Genomic DNA, 22,255 nt, shown 5'->3' with positions numbered 1-22,255 from the left:
TGATAACCGGGATAAATTCCTTGTTAGTCGTCAAAATAAGGAGTTCTCAGACTTTTTTAAATTAATTAATACTCCAAAGTTGAATTTCTGGCCTGAAGGTAAGGTATTTGATGACAGCTATAAGAGGAAATTTTTTTATGACATAGAAAATATTAAAATGAGTATTTCTGCCTTTCAAGGGCATGCAGCACTGGCACACATTGTATACCCCTCCAAAGTAAATGACATTAATTTTTTGTCCAAGATTATTATTGGTCCCCTAAGAAGGAGCATAGACCTCATACAAAATTTGATAAGAAATTTCAGAAGCAGAGCACTTCCTAGATACCTCAAGGAAGAAATAAGAGATCTTATAATCAAAGCAGACATTAAAGAAGTTTGGAATTTAACTGAAGACCAAAAATCAGCCATTGTTGCCTGCTTTCACAAGGGTCCCCTCCTCAGAGGAGGGGCAGCAAACTTCAGGGGTAGGAAATTCAACTTTGGGGGCAGATTTCAGGGAAGAAGGTTCAGTTTCCTCAAAGGTAACCCTAACTTTAGATTCAAGTCTCAGCCGCTTAGAAGAGGTAATAGGCGAGGTGGGTACAGGGGGGGAGGTCACAAAATGGACAAGCTAATAGTTCAGGAGCCAGAGAAAAGAAAGACCCTAGAAATTGAGCCATGCTCCGCACCAGTTCAAAGAGAGATTTTTTCAGCACCAGTATTCTATGCACCAGTTGATAACGATGTTTACTCTGCACCAGTTAATAATGAGCTTTGCTCAGCACCAGTTAATGAGCTTTTCTCAGCACCAGTTAATAACGAGCTTTGCTCAGCACCAGTGGTTAATGAGCTTTGCTCAGCACCAGTGGTTAATGAGCTTTGCTCAGCACCAGATAATAACAAGCTTTGCTCTGCACCAGACCATCATGACATTGGGCCAAATGCTATAAATCAAGATAGAAGTAAAGAGACCTTGCCTTTGGCCTCAAACCCAATGAATAATTCCTCCCAGAGCCCCCCAGAGAATAGGATAGGTAAGTCATTATTGATGAATATTGATAGTTGGAGAAAGCTTCCTAATGCCTCTTTTGCTTGTAAAATTATCAATGAAGGGGTGAGAATTCCGTTTGATAATAAACTTAAAGCCCAGAGGTCATTAAAAAGAACAGGTAAAGATAGATTTTATTCAATTAACAAGCGTAAAATATTGGAAAGCGAATGTGACAGACTGCTAAAACTAGGTGTCATAGAGCAGATCCCCAGAACTTCCTTTTACTACTCCAACCACATATTTTATAAATTCAAACCAGATGGAACAGTACGACTAATCTTTGACATGAAGGTGCTCAACACCATGATTAAAAAACCTTCTTTTACCATGCTCAAGGCCAATACTATATTTCCCTATCTACATCTAAACTCTTGGGCCTGCTAACTAGTTTTAAAAGATGCTTATTGGCACATTCCATTACATGCAAGTAGCCAGAAATTTTTAACCTTCAAACTAGGTAAAAGGAAGTTCAAATGGACTGCGATACCCTTTGGACTAAAGACAGCACCTTATATTTTTTCAAAGATAATGTACACAGTGATCAAGTATATTAGAACTTCATATACTGTAACATCTTTTTTGGGCTCAAGCCATGTCATCCTGATGGAAGTTCCTTAAAGGTAGCTTCCTAGGGTATATTACAACTACGGCGCATATTCCCAGAGAATTTACCTTAAGGTACCCAGAATTCTAACTCCTGGAGCGAGTATCCCTAAAAAAGACCTTAGGGATATCGTAAATATCAGCGGACGTATTCTTGACACGCCACATAGCAATCTATACCCCGAATAGAGTTAACACTTCGTAGGGGTCAAATGGCAAGAAAACGAAAACGATAAGAAAGGGGGGAGCCGTTCGTAAGGCATCTCTCCTCCCCGTTTCGTAAGCGTGCCCTGCGCCGCTCGCGGCGCCATCTGTATTCCTTTTTGCGTAGCTATACAACTCGGTGTTTTCCCTGTGTTTTCTACCAAAATCTTGGATTTACTCGTTAATTATGCTTTCTCCAACTTCTTCTGCTTCGGATAAGTTGAGTACCATTTCCTTTATGTATAAATGTAGGCTCTTGGTTAAAATTAAAGTAATTAAAAGAGTTATCTTTGATACAAGAGCTGTTGCCTGCTGGAGGCGTCCTGGACGCTGTCGCTCGCTAGAATAGGATTTATTTGGTTAGCAAGAGCGACGTTCCCAGCCCCTTTCGCTTTAATAATTAGCTGCTTAGCTTATTTAGGAATTCTGTTATGATGCTATAGTATAGTGCCTGGCGAAGGATTTGCCTAGGCTGACCGACACTAGTCTTTGTAGCCTAGTTGTTGGCCCTTGTACTTCCTGCATGATAATTAGTCTTCCAAGTGTGATTTTATACTGTTTAAAGCGTTAGGCAACGTTATACATATAAGCTTTTTTCGAGTATTTTCCAAGATAGTATTGGAGTGAGTTTCGGTGATTTAGGTAATCGATTCTCTTAGTGCCTAGGCTAGGTTGTCTTAGGCTATTAAAATATTGTCTGTTTCCCCGTTTGCTCCCTTCTCTTCGGGGAAGGGGCAAACCCTTTCCCTCTGCTTAAGCCTTAGGCTTAACTCTAGTGGTTTGTTTGAATTAATTTTCAAATATAACTATGTTGGAGTGGTACTGTACCTTCCTGCTCCAACTGGTTTGGTTCAGAGAGGGACAGTACAGCAGTGTATTAGTCTGAGTCCGTGTTGGTCTAGCGTGGGGCAGAGTCTCCCTTGCTGCCTGACACGGGCATAGGAGGTTTATCCTCCTTGGCTCGCCTTGGAGGGTTTCTGTAGTTATGATCCCTTCACTCGGTGACCCCTCAGACTTGTCCTCTTTGCTGTTCCGGGTTTGGGATATGTTCCCTTTCCGGATTAGCAATTCCTTCCTGGCCTTGGTTTTAGGTAGGCAGCCAGTAGTGCCGGCCTCCCTCCCTGGATTTTCCCTGGCTGAGATGGGCTTTCTTAGTTGGGGATGATCCTTAACCAAGGCAAGGGTGGACAGGACCCTCTGTCCTTCCCTTCTGTTTTTCCGTTTCCTTTGTGTCAGCCGTCTCACATCCGTACCTAGCCTAGGTTAGGATGGGGAGCTGACATGGTCCCCTGTCGGCCGGCAGAGTGTGCCGACCGGCAGAGGCCCTATCCCTTGAGTGCTGCCCGGTCCTTCCTTGGTCCCTCAACCGCTGCCGTCTGTAGATTCAGTAAGCAGTGGTTAGGAAGCCTGACTTAGTGTCTCCCCTTCCTCTCGGCACTCTTTCGGGGGTCGGGCGCGAAGGTACTTAGCCTCTTAGCCCGGCACCCATTCTGTTGTCTTCTTATGTGTTGTCCCTGCCGTCTGCCGGCCTGGCGGCCGGCAGTCGGGTAGGGGGTGTTCTCTAGTTCTCCTGCTGTCGGTCGGCGGTGGTTATATGCCTTTGCCGGCCGGTCTCCTTGCTCACCTGCCGGCCGCTGTGAGTGGCGGCCGGCAGCCGGGCGCTACCTGGTGTGGATGCCAGCTGGCAGGGTTTGCTCACCGCTGCCGGCCGGCCTGCTACATCGCTCGGTCTGCTGGCCACTAAGAGTGATGGCCAGCAGCTGGGTGCCACCCGGGTAGCTACGGACCGGCAACCACTGCCGGCCGGTTCAGGCATAGGAGCTGGAGTTCTCCCCCGTCTGGGTGATCTTAAGTTGCATACTTGAGACCTTCCTTTGGAAAAAAGGGGGGGGGGGGGGTACTGACCGGCAAGAGCCGGCCGGCACACCACCCTCATGTACTGTATCAGTTCTTCCCTGTATAGTGTATTTTGCCAGGGGAGACCATGATATAGTAGGTTACAACACTGTCTTTTCTAACTTACTTGTGTTGCCTTGTGCAGTCACTTGGGGTTGCCTTACAGGGATGAAAAGAGAATTCTTTTCATCTTTAGCCAAAATGTTAAAATCTTACCTTAGGTGTGAGCTACACCTAATTTCCCTCGGGGAATATGATCTCTGGTTATTCTAGCAAAGACTAACCATTTGATTTTAATGGCTGGTGGGCTTCCACAGGTGATTGTGTGGGATTCACAAGTATGTGTCTTTCCCTTATTCTTTGTACATGCTCATATATACATGTGAATTGAAATTCACTTGATATTCATGGAAATTTTCTTCTTTTACAGGAGGAGCATCCGAAGTGTGATAGCGTCTTCTGCAATGTCTGCAGCAAGAACTTTTGCGGACATGTCTCGTGTAGGAGGCACGCGGCTTGCGCAGCCTCCAAGGATGATCTCCGCTACTGGGATCCGCAGGTATGTTCAGTATGTACTAACCTGATATCTGAGGCTTTTGAATCCCCTAGGTCGGCAGAGTCAAGGGACGCAGCGAGGGAGAAGCTCCGTATATGGGTAAGGGGTTTCCAGAAGAACACCACTGGACCTTATCTTCCTAATGAGAAGATGAGGGCGTACCTTTTTCCCAAGGCTTCTACTGACGCTGTTGTTCCCCAGCCTCGGCCGGAGATCCCTCTCGTCCAGATCCCAGTGGAGGAGGATGTTGCGGATGCCATGCAGGACATCCAGCTGGATGACAAGATGTCGGACTTGTCCGACCGTGCGGAACAGGACCTCCTCGCAGGGGGCGAGGAGGAGGATCAAGATCCGATTGCCGTGGAGGAAGAGGATTCCGTACCATCAGACGTTCCGGTTCAGGCCCCTGAACCTATTCCCTCTACTTCGTCCGCTCTTCCAACAGAGCTGGGACAGGCTCTCTCTTCCATCGTTGTTATGATACAACAGATGCAGAAGGAGAATAGTCAGAAGGCCGCTGCAATGGAGCTCCAGATGCAGAAGATTACAGCGTCACGTGGGCCTCCAAAGAAGCTCAACGTGAAGGACCTTCCTGTGTGCTCGGATGCCAACCCGTGGAGATATGCCGAGCACATGCCGATGACGGTCGGGAAGATCGTCATGTCGGAGAAGCTGGGTTCAGTTCCCCTTGAGGAGGTGGAATTCTGGCCTAGCAGAGGGGCCTACCCGGACTGTTATGTCCGTCTGAAGAAGGAGCCGGCCTCGAAGGAGGAGACGGAACCGAAGGAGGTGATCATCTTGGATCACGCCAAGGCTCAAGCTGCACTAACGTCTGCGTTGAAGGAGAGGGGCTTCTCAAACTCAAAAGTTGCTGCTTTGAGTAAGAAGCACCCTTCCTTCGTATCTTCTCCGGCTAGGGCCTTCCCTTTTCTGCAGAAAGGGTTCGCGGCCGTTTTGAAGGCGGTAGAAGCTGGCAAACCATGCCCATCCCTGGAGGAATGCAAGCCCTTGTCTTTGGCCTTACCGTTGGACAACAAGGACTGGAAGGAGGTACATCTCACCTTCTCGGTTGGGAAGTTGGACGCCGATATTGCAGGTCAACAGTTCGGCGAAAACCTTCCCAAGTTGTCTGAATTCCTCCTACGGAGGGAACTTGAGACAAAGGAGCGTCTGGCAGCCTCGATGTCTCTCCAGACAAACATGGAGACAATGGCTAGCGACCCTAAGATGCCTGAAATGTTCATGGTAATGGCCAAGATCCATCTGGCCACGGTGACAAAGGACCTCTATAGCTTTGTCAAAGCGAGGAGGGCCTGCAGGGAGTTTGTGTTCGCCTCGGTCACAGTGAGGCATGAACCCAAGAAACTCATCTCATCCAGCATCTGGGGTAAAGATCTCTTTCCCAAGGAGGTGGTGGACAAGGCAGCCACTGAGAATCGAAATCTTTTCCTTAAGTGGGGCCTGTCCCTTAAGAGGAAGTCTTCCCCTGATGAAGGCCCCCAGCCGAAGGGAAAGGCGAAGAAATCGAGGTTTTCTTCCCGCCCAGCCAAACCTTTCAGACCACAACGTCAGCAGCAGCAGCAGCCAGCTTTGCCTCCGGTGCCACAGTTGGTAGCCCAGACCCCGACCACCTTCCAATGGGTACCCCAGGCCGTGTCATCAGCATCCCCGGCATTCAATCCAGTGTTCGAAGGGCAATCGACCACGTTTCGAGCAAAGCCCAGAGGTGCAGCCAGAGGCTCGGCGAGACGCCCCTCTAGGGGAAGAGGATTCAGAGGTGGTCGCGGCCAGGGAGGCAAGACTGCAGGGCAGCAGTCAAAGTGAAGTGTCGCCGGTAGGAGGGAGACTACAGTATTTTCGGGATCGTTGGACCTTCGATCCCTGGGCCCACAGCCTGCTCAAAAATGGACTGGGTTGGAGTTGGTACAGTACTCCGCCCCTGTGCCCTCAATTTTTCCAACACTCCACCCCCGTTTTGGAGGAGTACATTCAAGAACTGTTGGAGAAAAAGGTGATCTGGAGGGTAAAGTCCATCAGGTTCCAAGGGAGGCTGTGTTGTGTTCCCAAGAAAGACTCGGGGAAACTCAGAGTCATTCTGGACTTGTCACCACTCAACAAGTTCATAGTGAACCACAAGTTCAAGATGTTAACATTACAACACATGAGGGCCTTACTGCCCAAGAGGGCATATACCGTCTCCATCGATTTGTCAGACGCCTATTGGCACGTTCCAATAAGTCGCCGTCTCTCCCCCTACCTAGGATTCAAGCTACAACAAAAACTTTACGCTTTCAGAGCGATGCCTTTCGGGCTAAACATAGCCCCAAGGATCTTTACGAAGCTTGCGAGCGCAGCGCTCAAACAGTTACGCCTAAAAGGGTTCCAGGTAGTAGCCTACCTGGACGATTGGTTGGTGTGGGCAGCATCCAGAGCGGAATGCTTACAAGCTTCCCTACAGGTGATTCAGTTCCTGGAATATCTAGGTTTCATGATCAACAGAAAGAAGTCTCGTCTTTCTCCAGCTCAGAGGTTCCAGTGGTTGGGAATTCACTGGGACCTAGTGTCACACCGTTTTTCTATTCCAATGTCGAAAAGGAAGGAGATAGCGGGGTCTGTCAAGAGACTTCTAGTTTCCGAGAGGATATCAAGACGCGAACAAGAGAGGGTTCTGGGCTCTCTTCAGTTCGCGTCAGTAACAGACCCAGTGCTAAGAGCACAGCTAAAGGATGCAGCGGGAGTTTGGAGAACCTTTGCATCAAAAGCGCGAAGGGACTTGAAGAGACCGGTCCCACTTCGGCTACGTTCTCTTCTCAGACCGTGGTCTCAAGCCAGTCATCTAAAGAGGTCAGTACCTCTTCAGCCACCTCCCCCGTCAGTGACAATTCACACAGACGCCTCAAAGGTAGGGTGGGGAGGTCACTCCCATCGGAAAAAGGTACAAGGGACCTGGTCCAAGCTATTCGGGACCTTTCACATAAACTTTCTAGAAGCTATGGCAGTGCTTCTTACCCTGAAGAAAGTATCCCCACGTCACTCGATCCATGTAAGGTTGGTACTGGACAGCGAGGTGGTAGTGAAATGTCTGAATCGGCGGGGATCGAGATCTCCACCTCTCAACCAGGTAATGTTAGCCATATTCCGACTGGCGGAGAAGAAGAAGTGGCACCTGTCAGCAGTTCACCTTCAAGGAGTCCAGAATGTGACCGCGGACGCTCTATCCAGGGTTACACCGATAGAGTCGGAATGGTCCCTAGACGCAGGATCATTCTCCTTCATCTCGAGTCAAGTCCCAGAACTGCAGATAGACCTCTTCGCAACGAAGGACAACAAGAAGTTGCCGAGATATGTGTCCCCGTACGAGGACCCCTTGGCGGAAGCAGTAGATGCAATGTCCCTCGATTGGAACAGATGGTCCAGGATCTACCTGTTTCCCCCTCACAATCTGATGTTGAGGGTCCTCAACAAACTGAGATCCTTCAAGGGAGTAGCAGCGATAGTGGCCCACAAGTGGCCGAACAGTGTATGGTTCCCTCTAGCTCTGGAACTACGACTAGAGTTTCTACCACTCCCGGACCCAGTTCTGTCCCAGCAAGTCCAGAAGTCGACTGTCTACGCTTCATTACAGAAAACCCGGACCCTGCAGCTCATGATTTTCTCTCCCTAGCGGTGAAGAAACGGTTCGGAATTTCGAAAGATAGCATCGACTTCCTGGAAGAATATAAGTGCAAGTCTACTAGAAGGCAGTACGAATCAGCATGGAAAAAATGGGTAGCCTTTGTCAAAGACAAGAATCCGCATGAGATCTCTACGGATTTCTGCCTATCCTTCTTCATCCACCTCCACGGACAGGGGCTGGCGGCTAACACGATTTCTACATGTAAGTCGGCTCTGACAAGGCCCATTCTGTATGCCTTCCAGGTAGACCTCGCTAACAAGATTTTTAACAAGATCCCGAAGGCCTGTGCCAGGCTTAGACCTTCAGCTCCTCCAAAGCCTATTTCATGGTCTTTAGACAAAGTCCTTCATTTTGCCTCATTACTGGATAATGAGGAGTGTGCACTGAAGGATCTGACTCAAAAAGTGATCTTCCTTTTTGCCCTAGCATCTGGGGCCAGAGTTAGTGAGATTGTAGCCCTCTCGAGAGAGGAGGGCTGGGTTCAGTTTCTGGATGGGGGAGAACTGAACCTGTTTCCGGACCCTACGTTTCTCGCTAAGAACGAGTTGCCCACCAACAGGTGGGGTCCCTGGAGAATCTGCCCTCTGAAAGAAGATGCATCTCTATGTCCCGTAGAATGCCTAAAGGTCTATCTTCGTAGAACTTCAGACTTCCATGGGGGTCAACTATTCAGAGGAGAAACATCGGGCTTGAATTTATCTTTAAATCAACTCAGGGCGAAAATTACATACTTTATTCGCAGAGCGGATCCTGACAGTTCACCCGCAGGTCATGATCCGAGGAAAGTTGCTTCATCCTTAAACTTCTTTAACTTTATGGATTTTGAACACCTTCGTTCATACACTGGCTGGAAGTCTTCCAGGGTATTCTTTCGCCACTATGCTAAGCAAGTGGAGCAGCTAAAGAGGTCTGTTGTAGCAGTTGGTTGCGTCGTTAACCCTGTTGTTTAACTCTGTGAGGAACAGTGGATTTAATTGGGACTTTGATTCTCGGGTGAGTGTATAGTTATATGCGTTGCTATAACTAGAAGTGAAGGCTCTGGGAGCCCACAATAACTGTTCCAGCGTTATGGTGATTGTAGCATAAGTACAGACAGGTGTGCCGAGCGTTTCTGACGCTAATGTCAGTGGCTAGTAACATGGACTATTAACTTTGATACCTTGGTATGTGAAAAGTAACCTGATTGTTTTTCTTTCAGATAACCATATATCCATGTACTACAGTACTTGTGCAAATTGTTGGTCATCCACCTATCATATGTATATAATTGTGGTAACCATGTCTATTTATTGTTAATCAATAAACTTGTTCTGGGGAACCTTGCGTCTCCTTCACCTATATTGATTTCCTTTCAATTATTGAGCATTCAGCCTATGTATATTAATCGGGGATATCTATAATAGCCTGTTCCTTAAAGCAAGCCTTGTTGCACTGGTTTATACTTTCCTTAGCATAAAGGGCTCCATCCTTCTCAGAGGACGGTAGCGGCAGCAAGTTTAATCCTACGCAGATATAACCTTTTGTCCAATTCTACTTCGACCAGGGGGCTGGTCGGTTTTTCCCTTGGATGCTGTAGTTCCGTAAGGACTATGCTTTACTTCATATAGAGTGAGACCACTATATTGTATCGGCTTGCGAGTGAGTCATACATAGGTATATGTACTCTTTGTTCGTTTCTAGAGTCTAGTAGGACTCCTCCCTGTAGGGGGCAGGAAGCGCTTTCATGGTTTATGATTAGTGAAAAGATGTATAACGGTAACCTCTTAGGTCTTTCAGTCGAGTTGACTAAGAACCATTTCTGAGGAGTACGGCACGTATTGAGAACCCACAGATACAGTAATGCTCTGGTATACTTCCATCAGGACGACATGGCTTGAGCCAAAAAAGCGGATTTTGAGCGAAGCGAAAAATCTATTTTTGGGTAAGATGGCCATGTCGTCTTGATGGACCCGCCCAGTCCCTTTTCAAAAAAAAAAAAAAAAAAAAAAAAAAAAGAAAAAAAAAAAAAGGGCTGTAGGACCTCTCCCTACATACAGTATCTGTAGCACCTCGTGTATTGCTGCTACAAGGAATACAGATGGCGCCGCGAGCGGCGCAGGGCACGCTTACGAAACGGGGAGGAGAGATGCCTTACGAACGGCTCCCCCCTTTCTTATCGTTTTCGTTTTCTTGCCATTTGACCCCTACGAAGTGTTAACTCTATTCGGGGTATAGATTGCTATGTGGCGTGTCAAGAATACGTCCGCTGATATTTACGATATCCCTAAGGTCTTTTTTAGGGATACTCGCTCCAGGAGTTAGAATTCTGGGTACCTTAAGGTAAATTCTCTGGGAATATGCGCCGTAGTTGTAATATACCCTAGGAGGCTACCTTTAAGGAACTTCCATCAGGACGACATGGCCATCTTACCCAAAAATAGATTTTTCGCTTCGCTCAAAATCCGTTAATATTCAATTATCTTGATGACATTCTTATATTAGCAAAAAATTATGTAAAATGTAAAAATCACATTCAGCTAGTCATTAAGATCTTGTCAGACTTAGGATGGAATATCTCACTTAAAAAATCTACAATTGAACCGACTCAAAGAATTGAATTTTTAGGAGTGCATTACAATATGATTAAGAAAACTATGAATCCCAGTGGGAAAAATATAGAGAAGTGTGTCGAATTGGCCAAAGCTTTCTCCAACTCTGTTAAATCTGACCTGCATTCCTATCAAATGTTAATCGGAGCTTTAAATTTTAGTGCATCCTATACAAGCTTGGGAAGATTCCATCTTAAATATCTCCACAGATACCACAGTTATTTCAATTCAGGGTACAAAATCATTCCCCACACCTACAAAAAATACCTAAAGCCATGGGAACAGACAAATGTACAGAGAGGTTAACATTCCAAAACCACAGATAGATGCAGAACTTTTCACTGACGCTTCCAACCAGGGTTGGGGAGGTGCATTAGTAATAGCGGGTAATATGCTCTCAATAAATGGAACTTGGACAAATGAAGAATCCTCCCTTCACATCAATGTAAGAGAGTTATTAGCTTGCTTCTATTCTTTGGAACACTTCATCACAAAGTTATACAACAAGGTAGTCTTAATACATGTTGATTCAAAGGTTACTAATTGTTGGCTAAGGAAACAGGGTAGTATCAGAAACAAGTTAGCTCATGAACTAGTCAGGAAAATACTTAGTACCATGAAGGATCACAACATACAGATAAATTCCAGATGGATCAGGGGAGTAAGTAACACCATCGCAGACTCACTTTCCAGGGACCTGGGTTCCATTCACACAGAAACTTCCCTCAGTGACAGTCTATTCTCCTTAATCTGCTCTGACTTTAATTTCACCCCGGAAATAGATCTGTTCTCAAATGGCTTCAATACTAAGTGCAAAAAGTTTTGTTCATCTCTTCCAAACCAAAAAGCCATCAGCAATAATGCACTTACGATTAGCTGGAAGGGATCAACACCTCTCTATGCCTTTCCACCAGGATTCTTACTACACAAAGTAGCTTTTAAAATCTATAAAGAATGCAATAATAATATGCTTTTCTGCACCATATCGCAGGGGACGGAACCATGGATTCCATTAGTGAAGTCAGTCGCGAAGCAGCACAAACGATATATTGTGAAGATCGAAGACTACCAGATAGTTCTCAAGGATTGTATCTCACCCTCAGCAAAGCTCCAATCAACTTTGATCGCCTTCAAAATTTAAAGGATCAGCTCCCTAACGTCTTTCCTCCTGAGGTTTGCTCCAAAATTGCTGTCAGCTTGAGGGACAGCTCCTTGCACAAGTATGAAAACCTATACAACATTTTTAAAAGTTTCATTCACAAGGAGTATGGAAGAGACAACAAATTCCCCCTGTTAGCAATTATTTTATTTTTCAATCACCTTATAGACAAGGGACTGTCTTACAACACCCTGAAGAGCTACAGAGCAGCTTTAGGTCCTATCTTGTCAGGTTATTTCCCAGGTTACTGTCTTGCAGAAGACAAATATGTCAAAGCAAGGATATCGGGAGTTAATAGAAGGAAACCTAGAAATTCTCACCAGTTCCCTGGCTGGGATCTAGACAAAGTAATCTCGTTTCTCAACACCACGAGAGATAACTCTACCTTACTACTGACACAGAAAACCTTGTTCCTAGTAGCCTTAGCTTGCCCTTTAAGAGCAAATCAATTTAACAATCTCTGCATTTCCAGGAGCACCTTCACCCCAGAACACATTGTCTTACGGAACCACCCTTCCTTCATGGCCAAAAACCAAAAGAACAGCTACACGCCAATAGAGATCAGCTTTAGGAAGCTTCCTAACAGACCAAAAATATGTCCAGTCAGACAATTTAACTTCTATTTGGAATACACAAACAAAGTCTGTATGGAAAGAAACATAGACAGGAAAGACCACATATGGCTAGATGAACACTTCAAGATAATGTCTCTACAAAAAATGAGACAACTTTTTAGGGAGTGCATTTTCAGAGCCGACCCAAATGCAACTAAACAGTCAACGAATTTCCACTCTATAAGGGGTCAAGCTTCATCAAGCCTGCTATACAATGGAGTATCTATACAAGAAATCATGTCCAGAATGAATTGGAGAAGCGACTCTGTCTTCAGCTCTTACTATGCTCTCCTCGGTTTACAGGGAGCTTTTGATGCTGTGGTCGCTGGACTTCATCTTCAAGCCCCCTGAAGCATCTGCTTAGCTACCACTGGTGAGTCCGGAAGGTTGAGACCTCCCTCTCCAGAACTGTAAGTTTACTTGTGAACGAAGGTTCTGGAGTGGGAGGTGAGACCTTCCGGACTCAAAGTCTGGGTCACCCTCCAACCCTTCCCCCGTGAGCCGAGGAGACCATCTACTTAGGAGGGAATATTCTAACAACTTCATAATTCAACAGAGTAGACTATATACAAGAACACACACATACAATCACTATTATTCCACAGAAAACAAACTAACTGGAATCTTTCAATATTCATATCAACCAAGAGAGCACAAGAAGATTGAATTTACTAGTAAAAAGACCTTTATGTCCAACAATTTGCACCTTCACAGTAATTCCTTCATAACTTGCACAACCAAGGTAAGCTCAACCACTTCTGTGTTATTTTTGGTTCTATTACAACTTCAAAAATGTGACTTCCATTGCCGAGTCAACCCGCTCATCCCTGGTAACTCCGCCCAAGGGGCGTGGTTTAGGGCTCGCGCCGCCGCTTGGGGGGGTTCCAGGGGGGGGGGTGTATAAGCTACCACTGGTGAGTCCGGAAGGTCTCACCTCCCACTCCAGAACCTTCGTTCACAAGTAAACTTACAGATAATAAATTTGGTTGTTTTTCAGGGGAAATGCCTTCTCTAGAATGTGAGGTTTGCCTAGAGTTGTACAATGAGAGCAATCACATACCGCACTGTCTCAGCTGCAATCACGTTTTGTGTACGTCATGCATCATACAGTTATTGAGGAAAGGGCCTCTCAAGTGTCCCTTTTGTCGCAGCTATCACAGCAGGCCGGTTATTTCCTCAGCCGATATCCCAGTGCACAACAGACTGGTAAGTTCATGGTCTGGACTATGTATGTTGTTTACTAATGCTTACTCTGAAGTCATACTGACACACGAATCCCTTAAGCTTTTAAAGCTTCATATCTTTGGAAGCCTAGCGTTATTATTCATCACTGTAATTATACCAATTGGCTTAAGATTAAGCTCTCATGGAACTGTTTAGAAGGAATACATGTTATTAAAATTTTGGTTCTTGAGTTCTGGTTACTGTTTTTGTATTTCATAAAGATGACAAAACTTCTTCAGTAGAATGTGATATTTTGTGGAGCTTAATATCTCCATTGGTAAATCTTTAGTTGTGTTATTCAAATGAAGGGTAACAAGTTTCTATTTTATTAAATGAATATAGAATATTGAGTTTTGTTTGTTGAATTATCTTTTAAATTACAGCTTATGCGTGTTCAGTTGAATTCTTAACCCTTTTACCCCCAACGCTATTTGGAATTTTCCAACCCTTAGCCCCCAGGCATTTTTTTTTTTCAAACATTTTGCAATATATTTTTTTTAAAATTGCTCTAACAACCTTTAATTTTTGTCATAGGGAGGTCAGGCTGGTCTCATTATTTTGGAAAATGCCTGAAGTTTCTCATAAAGTTATAAAAAATATGCAAAAACATGTAAATAGCAGTTTGTTCCATAACCGAAATACAAACCACGCTATTTACATAGGGTTTACTTTCGGCGTAGCTGAAATGACGAGCCATTAGATTTTTAACGAGGGTTAACTACCCCCCGCTAGTTAGCAGGGGGTAGGGAAGGGGTAGCTTGCTACCCCTCCCCCCCCCACACACCTGTGAGTTGTCTCACTTCACTTTTGGCTCGGACGAAAGACAGACGTTGCTGCTTTCGTCCTCGTTAATGACAGTCTTAATTTGTTTTTTTGCTTTTTCTAGTTCTGTGCGTTTGGAATTTGGCCTCGACCGTTGTCATCGTTATGCGCAAGTGCCCTGGACTCGCTGGCCGCCCTTGTGGGACCTTCATGTCAGTGGAGGACACCGATCCTCACACCCTTTGCCCGCAGTGCCGAGGCCGACGGTGTGATAGGGAGAATACGTGCAGTGAGTGTAGGGAGTGGTCTGCCTCCCAGTGGGAGAAGTTCGGCCGCCGGCGTAAGAAGAAGTCCATGAAAGACCGTTCTTCTTCAGGGGCAACCTTGAAGAAGGAAGGCTCTAAGGACTCCTCTTCCGCCGCCCGAACCTCCTCCGAAGCTCCCACTCGATCGGTCTCTTGTGAGAGACTGCCAAGTGGTAGCACAGGCCCTAGTTGTGTTTCCCGACCTCGGGGTGCGTGAGACGGCGTTGCCTCCCTTAGCGTGGCAGCTCCCTCTCCTCCTCCAGGGGAGGATAATTTGGAATTTGATGAATATGACCAAACTGTGTCTAATAATGATTTGTTCCAGCTTTGGGCTTCCTTGGGGCTTAAGGGCTCGCCCTCCAAGGAAGCCCTGTTTGACCTGATCCAGTTGGGGGCTGCGGTCAAACAGTCGCCGGTAATACCGGAGGTATTCCCTTCGGATTTTGTCGACACTGTTTTGGCCGAGCCTTCCGACGGGTCTGGTCAAACCCTTGATACTGCTCCTGTTGCGACGTTGCTGATGGCTCTCCGCCCCCCTCCGAAGATCCTCCGAGGGGGGAGGGGAGTCCCACGGTCTTTCCTGCGGGCGGGTCTCTCCCTCGGGGGAGCGCGCTGACAGAGACTCCTTTTCGGAGGACTGATGACCCGGACGTCCTTCCTCGTGGTCGTATTCGACGTAAGGCCCGTCGGCCTTTTCGCAGCAGAGGACTTCCTTCTCCCTATAAGGGAGTTAGGAGGCGCCTCTTTGGGTCGTCCTCTCCTGATCCTCCCCCTAGGGAGGAGCCCCCCCGTCAGGAGCAGCCCGTCACAGCAGCGCCCTTGACCTCTTCGCGGATCGTTCGCGATCCCCTACGACTGCCAGACCTTCCGACCTGCCTTCTCCGTTCCTGGCTGCAGATGCGTTTTGGGCGCCTTCTCACCCAGTTATCCAACAGGCACCGATCCCTTCGGGGAAAAGGGACTCTACTCACGGTGTGGGTAAGTCCCTTGCGCGTCAGGGTTCCCCTGCGCACCCACCTGCGCGTTCGCGTGCAGTAGCGCTCAAGCGCTCCCCAGAGTTACAGTCTTCGGACTTAACTCGCCAGCGCTCTCCTGTGCGGCAGCGATCACCTGCTCGCCATTGCCCTCTTAAGTCTGATCGCCCCAGTCTCCGCCTCGCCCGCGCGATAAATCGCCTGTCCGTAGTACGCGCCGTCGTTCGCCAGAGTACACGCGACATCGCTCGCCATCGCGCCAGCGTTCTCCAACGCACCAGCGCTCTCCTCCTGGCAAACGCTCGCGACTTTTTTCGCCTGATCATCGCCGTTCTCCTACGCGCCGCCGACGATCGCCTAGTGCTCAGCGTACACCTTCACCTGCGCGGTCTCGTGCTCCTTCACGTGTGCGCCAACGCGTTCCCTCGCCAACGCGCTCCCTCGCCAACGCATTCCCTCGCCAACGCGTTCCCTCGCCAACGCGTTCCCTCGCCAACGCGTTCCCTCGCCAACGCGTTCCGTCGCCAACGCGCCAACACGACCGCTCGCCAACACGCCATCGTGTCCCTTCACCCGCACGCCTACGCGCCACCTCGCCCGCGAGCGAACGCACCCACGCGCATTCTTCCACACGCGGCAATGTGCCCGCGCTTCGGAAATCGCCCGCACGCGATTCCTCGAATGCCTTTTCGCGTGAGAACCGCCGCGATCCCCATTCACGCAGGGATCATCAGCGCGGCCAAACGACAGGGACACGGACTTCCAGATCAGCCTCTGGGTCGCCACTGCGCAAGCGTAGGATTACCTACCAGGACCAGGAAGGATCTACGGAGAGGTCCATGCAACACTCTTTTTCCTCTTCTTTTCAGGCAGGCCCCGTGGTGTCTGCTCCGAAGGGTCCGGAGATCCCCTTCCCTCCAGCAGGGATAACTGACACTGCGTCAGTTACCCGTCAGCCTTGGTTCCGTCACATTATGAACGCAGTGGTTCAGGCTGTGAAGCCTGCCCTCGTTGATATGGGATTTGAACCTACGGCAGGCTCATCCCCGCTGAAGAGAAGGAGAGGAGTGGACTTCGTAGTGACTTCTCCTCAGAAGTTGGCTCCCAAGAGGTCGGTCAGGAGGACTCTACGCCTTCTCCTACGCGTGCTGTTTCTCCTTCTCCTGTGGACGAGGTATCTCCATCCTCAGGAGAGTCCAGCGAGGCAGGGTTGTCTCCCACGGCACCAATGGGAGGAACCCCTCCTCTTCGGAGAGAAGCTGCTCGTGAGGAAGCCCCCTTCTGGACCTCTTTGCTGGAGTCCTGTATTCCTTCTAGGAGGAAGCCCAAGGACTCCAAGACTATTCCTAAATCGTCATCCAGGATACGTCCAGAGCCAACTAGACCCCGGGAGGACGTCCACGTATCTCCCCAAGATGAGCCTTTGGGGACTGGAGACTTAGCTGCCAGTCTGCAAGGAGGAGACCAGTTCGAGTCGGAACACGCTTTCTGGCAGGTCCTAGGCTTGATGAGGCAACTCAACAAGTTTAAGGACCCGGAGACTGCCCCTCGTGAGGGCAAGGAGACGGTGCTAGACCAAGTCTACGGCACCCAGAAACCCCCTAAGTCCAGCGCAGCTTTGCCTTGGTCCAAAGGGGTGAAAGGGGCCAGGGACAGGGTCGAAGCCCAGCTCTCCGAGCTCGCCTCCCCCGGTCGTTCTTCTGCCGGGTTCAAACTCCTCCCGCCTCCTCGAGTACATCAGAGGAGGTACTTTGAGATCATGGGGGAGTCCAGTATGGCCCTTCCACTCCATCACTCCGTGGAAGAGCTGACCAAGGGAACTTCTCTCAAGAAGCTCTCCGCCCGGCAGGTGACGTTCTTGGCATCGGAGATCCTGAACCTTGAGAAGGTCGCGAAGAGTGCCATACAGGCAACTTCGTGGCTGGATGTTTGGCTGGGATCTCTGGGCATCCTATTGCGCTCTGAGGATCTGTCCAAGGAGAGCAATAGGAAGGCTTTGGAGACCTTCCTCCTCTCGGGCACGCGTTCAATCGAGTTCCTCGCTCACCAGATTACTAACCTGTGGGCTAACTCGTTCCTAAAGCGTCGCGACGCAGTGGCCGAGAGGTTCCATCTGAAGGTCCCCGCCGTGGACGTCTGCAGGCTCAAGCACTCCTCCATTACTGGGAGGGATCTGCTTGAGCCCAAGGACCTAGAACGAACAGCCGAGAGGTGGAGGAGATCGAATCAAGATTCTCTCGGCCCTACAAGCCTCCGGTACCTCAACAGCAACAGCAGCCTCGCAAGACACCGAAGCAAGCTCTGGCAGCTAAGACAGGGGTGTCTAAGCCGCAGCCCTTTCAGACCAAGGACAGAAGGCGCGGCAAGTCCTCTAGGGGAGGTAAGAATCCTAGAGGCAGCGGCCGAGGCCGCAAGCGCTAGGATTGGCAATACCCCCGCGTGTCCACCTGTGGGGGGATGCCTTAAAAGTTGCGTGCACAGGTGGCAGCAACTTGGGGCTGATTCTTGGACGGTCTCTGTGATCGGCCAAGGTTATCGCATCCCATTCATGACATCTCCACCTCCCCTGACAGCGAATCCAGTGCCGCTGAACTCCTATGCCATGGGATCGGCAAAGGGGTTAGCCCTTCGGGCAGAAGTCGAGACCATGCTCAAGAAGGATGCTCTCCAGGCTTCTTCAGTCAACTCTTTCTTGTAAAGAAGGCGTCTGGAGGCTGGAGACCGGTAATTGACCTCTCAGCCCTGAACAAGTTTGTCAAGCAAACTTCGTTCAGTATGGATACAGCAGACACGGTCAGATTTGCAGTGAGACCGCAAGACTTCATGTGCACACTGGATCTGAAGGACGCGTACTTCCAGATCCCAATCCATCCGTTTTCCAGGAAGTACTTGAGATTCAGCCTAGACAGCAAGATCTACCAGTTCAAGGTGCTGTGTTTCGGTCTCTCCACAGCTCCTCAGGTGTTCACCATAGTGTTCGCACTGATTTCGTCTTGGGCGCACAGGAATGGCATACGTCTCCTCCGTTATCTGGACGACTGGCTGGTCCTGGCAGACGCGGAGTCGACCCTTCTTCGACACCGAGACAGGCTTCTGGAGGTTTGCTGAGACCTGGTATATCTAGGCATGATATTAGACACCGATCTCCACAAAGCCTTTCCATCAGACGACAGGATAGCAAGGCTGAGGAGGGTCGCAGAACCTTTCCTCAGGCGGGAAGAGCTTCCGGCCCATTCGTGGTTGCGTCTTCTAGGTCACCTTTCCTCCCTGGCACCTCTAGTTCCGAACGGCCGCCTCAGGATAAGATCCCTACAATGGCGGCTGAAGTCCCGGTGGAATCAAGGCTCTGATTCTCCGGACTTTCTGGTTCCTATAGGATCCACGGAACTGACGGACCTTCGGTGGTGGCAGAACGACGGGAACCTTCGGAAGGGAGTGGATCTTCTCGTCCTCCCCCCGGATTTGACTCTGTTTTCGGACGCGTCAAAAGAAGGGTGGGGGGCCCACATTCTGAACCAAAGGATCTCAGGCCTCTGGTCCGAATCAGAAAAGTACCTCCACATCAACCTGCTAGAAATGAAGGCCGTTTTCCTGGCTCTTCAACAGTTCCAACGGACCCTGGCGGGCCACTCCGTAGTGGTGATGAGCGACAACACTACGGTAGTGGCTTACATCAACAAGCAGGGAGGTACCTTTTCTCAACAGCTATCCCATCTTGCAGTAGAGATTCTGTGGTGGTCCGAAGTCCACTCGGTCACACTTTCGGCTCGCTTCATTCCAGGCAAGAGGAATGTGCTCGCCGACAGTTTGAGCAGAGCGACGCAGATAGTGAGTACCGAGTGGTCTTTGGATCCTCAAATAGCCAACAAAGTCCTGACTTTGTGGGGTTCCCCGACAGTAGATCTGTTCGCGACAGCCTTGAATTTCAAGCTGCTCCTGTACTGCTCTCCAGTCCCGGATCCCAAGGCTCTCTGGCAAGATGCTTTTCAGCAGAGGTGGGACAACATCGACGTTTACGCCTTCCCACCATTCTGTCTGATGAGAAGGGTGCTCAACAAGACCAGACTATCGGTCAATCTCTCCATGACTCTTGTAGCTCCTCTGTGGCATCACGCGGAATGGTTCCCGGACCTTCTGCAGCTCCTGACGGAGCTTCCGAGGGAACTCCCCCCACGACACGAGCTACTCAGACAACCACACTGCAACATCTTCCATAAGGCCGTAGCGTCGCTTCGGCTTCACGCCTGGAGACTATCCAGCGTCTCCTCACGGAGAGAGGATTTTCACAACAGGTTGGGGACAGGATGTCTCGCCACCTACGCAAGTCCTCTATCGGAGTCTACCAGACAAAGTGGAGAGTCTTCTGTGGTTGGTGTCGCGGGAGGGGTATCTCTCCACTCGATGCCACTATTCCAGCAATAGCGGAGTTTCTTGTGTATTTACGAGAGGAAATGCGCCTTTCTGTCTCAGCGGTGAAAGGCTATTGCTCAGCTTTAAGCCTGGCGTTTAGGCTGAAAGGAGTGGACATTTCCTCTTCGTTAGAACTTTCTCTACTCATACGCAGCTATGAGCTTACCTGCCCTCAGTCAGAAGTAAGACCTCCTCCTTGGAACGTGGTTCAGGTCCTCAGGGCTCTGAAGAGAGCCCCGTTTGAACCATTACGCCAGGCGTCTGATCGCCACTTGTCTTGGAAGACGGCTTTCCTGCTCGCTTTGGCCTCGGCCAAGCGGGTCAGTGAACTTCATGGTCTTTCTTACGACGTCGCCCATTCAAGGGGATGGGGGGAGGTAACGTTCAGGTTCGTCCCTGAGTTTGTTGCCAAGACTCAGAACCCTGGGGTGTCAGACCCTAGGTTCGACTCCTTCAGGGTAACGAGTCTTCGTTCTGTAACAAGTGACCCAGACCATCTGTTACTTTGCCCAGTGAGGAGTCTGAGGCGTTACTTAAAAAGAACAGCTGCAGTCCGTCCTCATGTGCAAGCGTTATTCGTAAGCACAGGAAGGAGGAAGAGGAGGGTCACCAAGAACACCATCTTGGCCTGGATCCGGAAGGTTAATCAACATGCCTTGGATCCTGACCCTCCTCCGTCACGTCGCCCTAGAGTGCACGATGTCAGGGGCATCGCTACGTCCCTGGCATTCAAGAGAAATTTCTCTGTGACGCAGGTTTTGCAAGCTGGGGTGTGGAAGCGCCAAACGACCTTCACAGCCCACTACCTGCAGGACGTGACCCACAGGAGCCTCGATACCTTCTCTATTGGCCCTGTGGTGGCTGCACAACAGCTGGTCTAACCTCAGGCTCCGTAATGGACAGGTAGCAGAAGGTTGGGGGCATTGTTATCCGGTTTTAGTCTGCGTGATTGAAAGAATATGTCTGGCCCTTACTTCTTTCTTCATTCTCCCCTCCCTTGGGGAAAGCAGCATTCTGGTCTCTGCATAGCTGACCTCAACCTCTGCAGGTAAACCATGCTCCCTTGTGCTCCTAGTATTAACTGTAATACTGTTTGCGTCCCCCATACCCTGACGAGGTGGTATTGGGAACGTCCTAGCCTAGATTTCTATCTAAAGAACTCCAGGTCAACTTCCTAGGATGAGTCACAACTTCCTCCACACACAACTTATGTAGGCCGCACATTTGTAGCAAGCATCGAAAAGTGCGAGGTGCAGGGACCCCCTTTCTCGATTGCTGCTCACTTGGTTTTCGGGTCCCCGGGTAAAGCCAAAAGCCAGTAAGGCTGGGGACTTTCCGCCCTTCCTAAGGGGTAAGTCACCCTATGTAAATAGCGTGGTTTGTATTTCGGTTACGGAACAAATGACAAATTGGAGATAATTTGTATTTTCCTAACCATACAAACCTTAGCTATTTACACTTATTTGCCTGCCAGCCCTGTCCCCCAAGTCAAGTCCTACCTCTAACTAAAGTGAGGCAACTCACAGGTGTGTGGGGGGGAGGGGTAGCAAGCTACCCCTTCCCTACCCCCTGCTAACTAGCGGGGGGTAGTTAACCCTCGTTAAAAATCTAATGGCTCATCATTTCAACTACACCGAAAGTAAACCTTATGTAAATAGCTAAGGTTTGTATGGTTAGGAAAAATACAAATTATCTCCGAATTTGTCATTTTTTGCAAGGACGTACCGGTACGTCCATGGGGTTAAAGGGATGAGTCTTGTGAAACGTACCAGTACGTCAATTGGGGGTAAAAGGGTTAATGCATAGTCATTTACATTCAGTAAAATGTTTTAACCCTTTCATATATTTTTATGTGCAATGGCATTTGGCTGAGCAATACTGCAAATATTGGACTTTCTTTTTCAGTTGATTGGTATTTCAAATCTTGAAGTACAGTACTGCAAATTTCTATTCAGTCATTGTTCTGATTAAGTTAAGATTTTCATGCTCTTACTTTCAATCTTGCAGATGGCTATGGTGTCTGAAAAATTAAAAATGAATACTAGTCAAAATGATGGTGATGCAGCACAAAGTGAACAAGTAAGGTTACTTTTATATATCATTATGGTATTATATTAATATAATTACATTTATTTTCATGTCAGAGGTCTATTTTATTGATTAATTGATATACATTATTGTCTGTTTTATTGATTACTGTGGTTAATATACATTATTGTCTCCGAACTAAAGTTCATGTAATATTTTATTT

The 22,255-nt window shown here is 48.5% G+C and overlaps 1 protein-coding gene across 1 annotated transcript in view; it reads left to right on the top strand.

The window, feature by feature from the left end:
• LOC137648921 (uncharacterized) overlaps window positions 1-22,255 on the top strand; it is a 103,887-nt gene that overhangs the window by 45,667 nt on the left and 35,965 nt on the right. Inside the window, exons 2-3 of the mRNA XM_068382110.1 lie at window positions 13,327-13,535; window positions 22,012-22,083. Coding sequence (XP_068238211.1) covers window positions 13,332-13,535; window positions 22,012-22,083 — 276 coding nt within the window. The 5' untranslated portion in view covers window positions 13,327-13,331. The remainder of the gene's footprint in view (window positions 1-13,326; window positions 13,536-22,011; window positions 22,084-22,255) is intronic.

Source organism: Palaemon carinicauda, chromosome 10 (genome assembly GCF_036898095.1).
Source record: "Palaemon carinicauda isolate YSFRI2023 chromosome 10, ASM3689809v2, whole genome shotgun sequence".
Lineage (NCBI taxonomy): Eukaryota > Metazoa > Arthropoda > Malacostraca > Decapoda > Palaemonidae > Palaemon > Palaemon carinicauda.
Note: the sequence above shows the minus strand (reverse complement) of the source record. Positions and strands in the feature narration are given on the sequence as shown.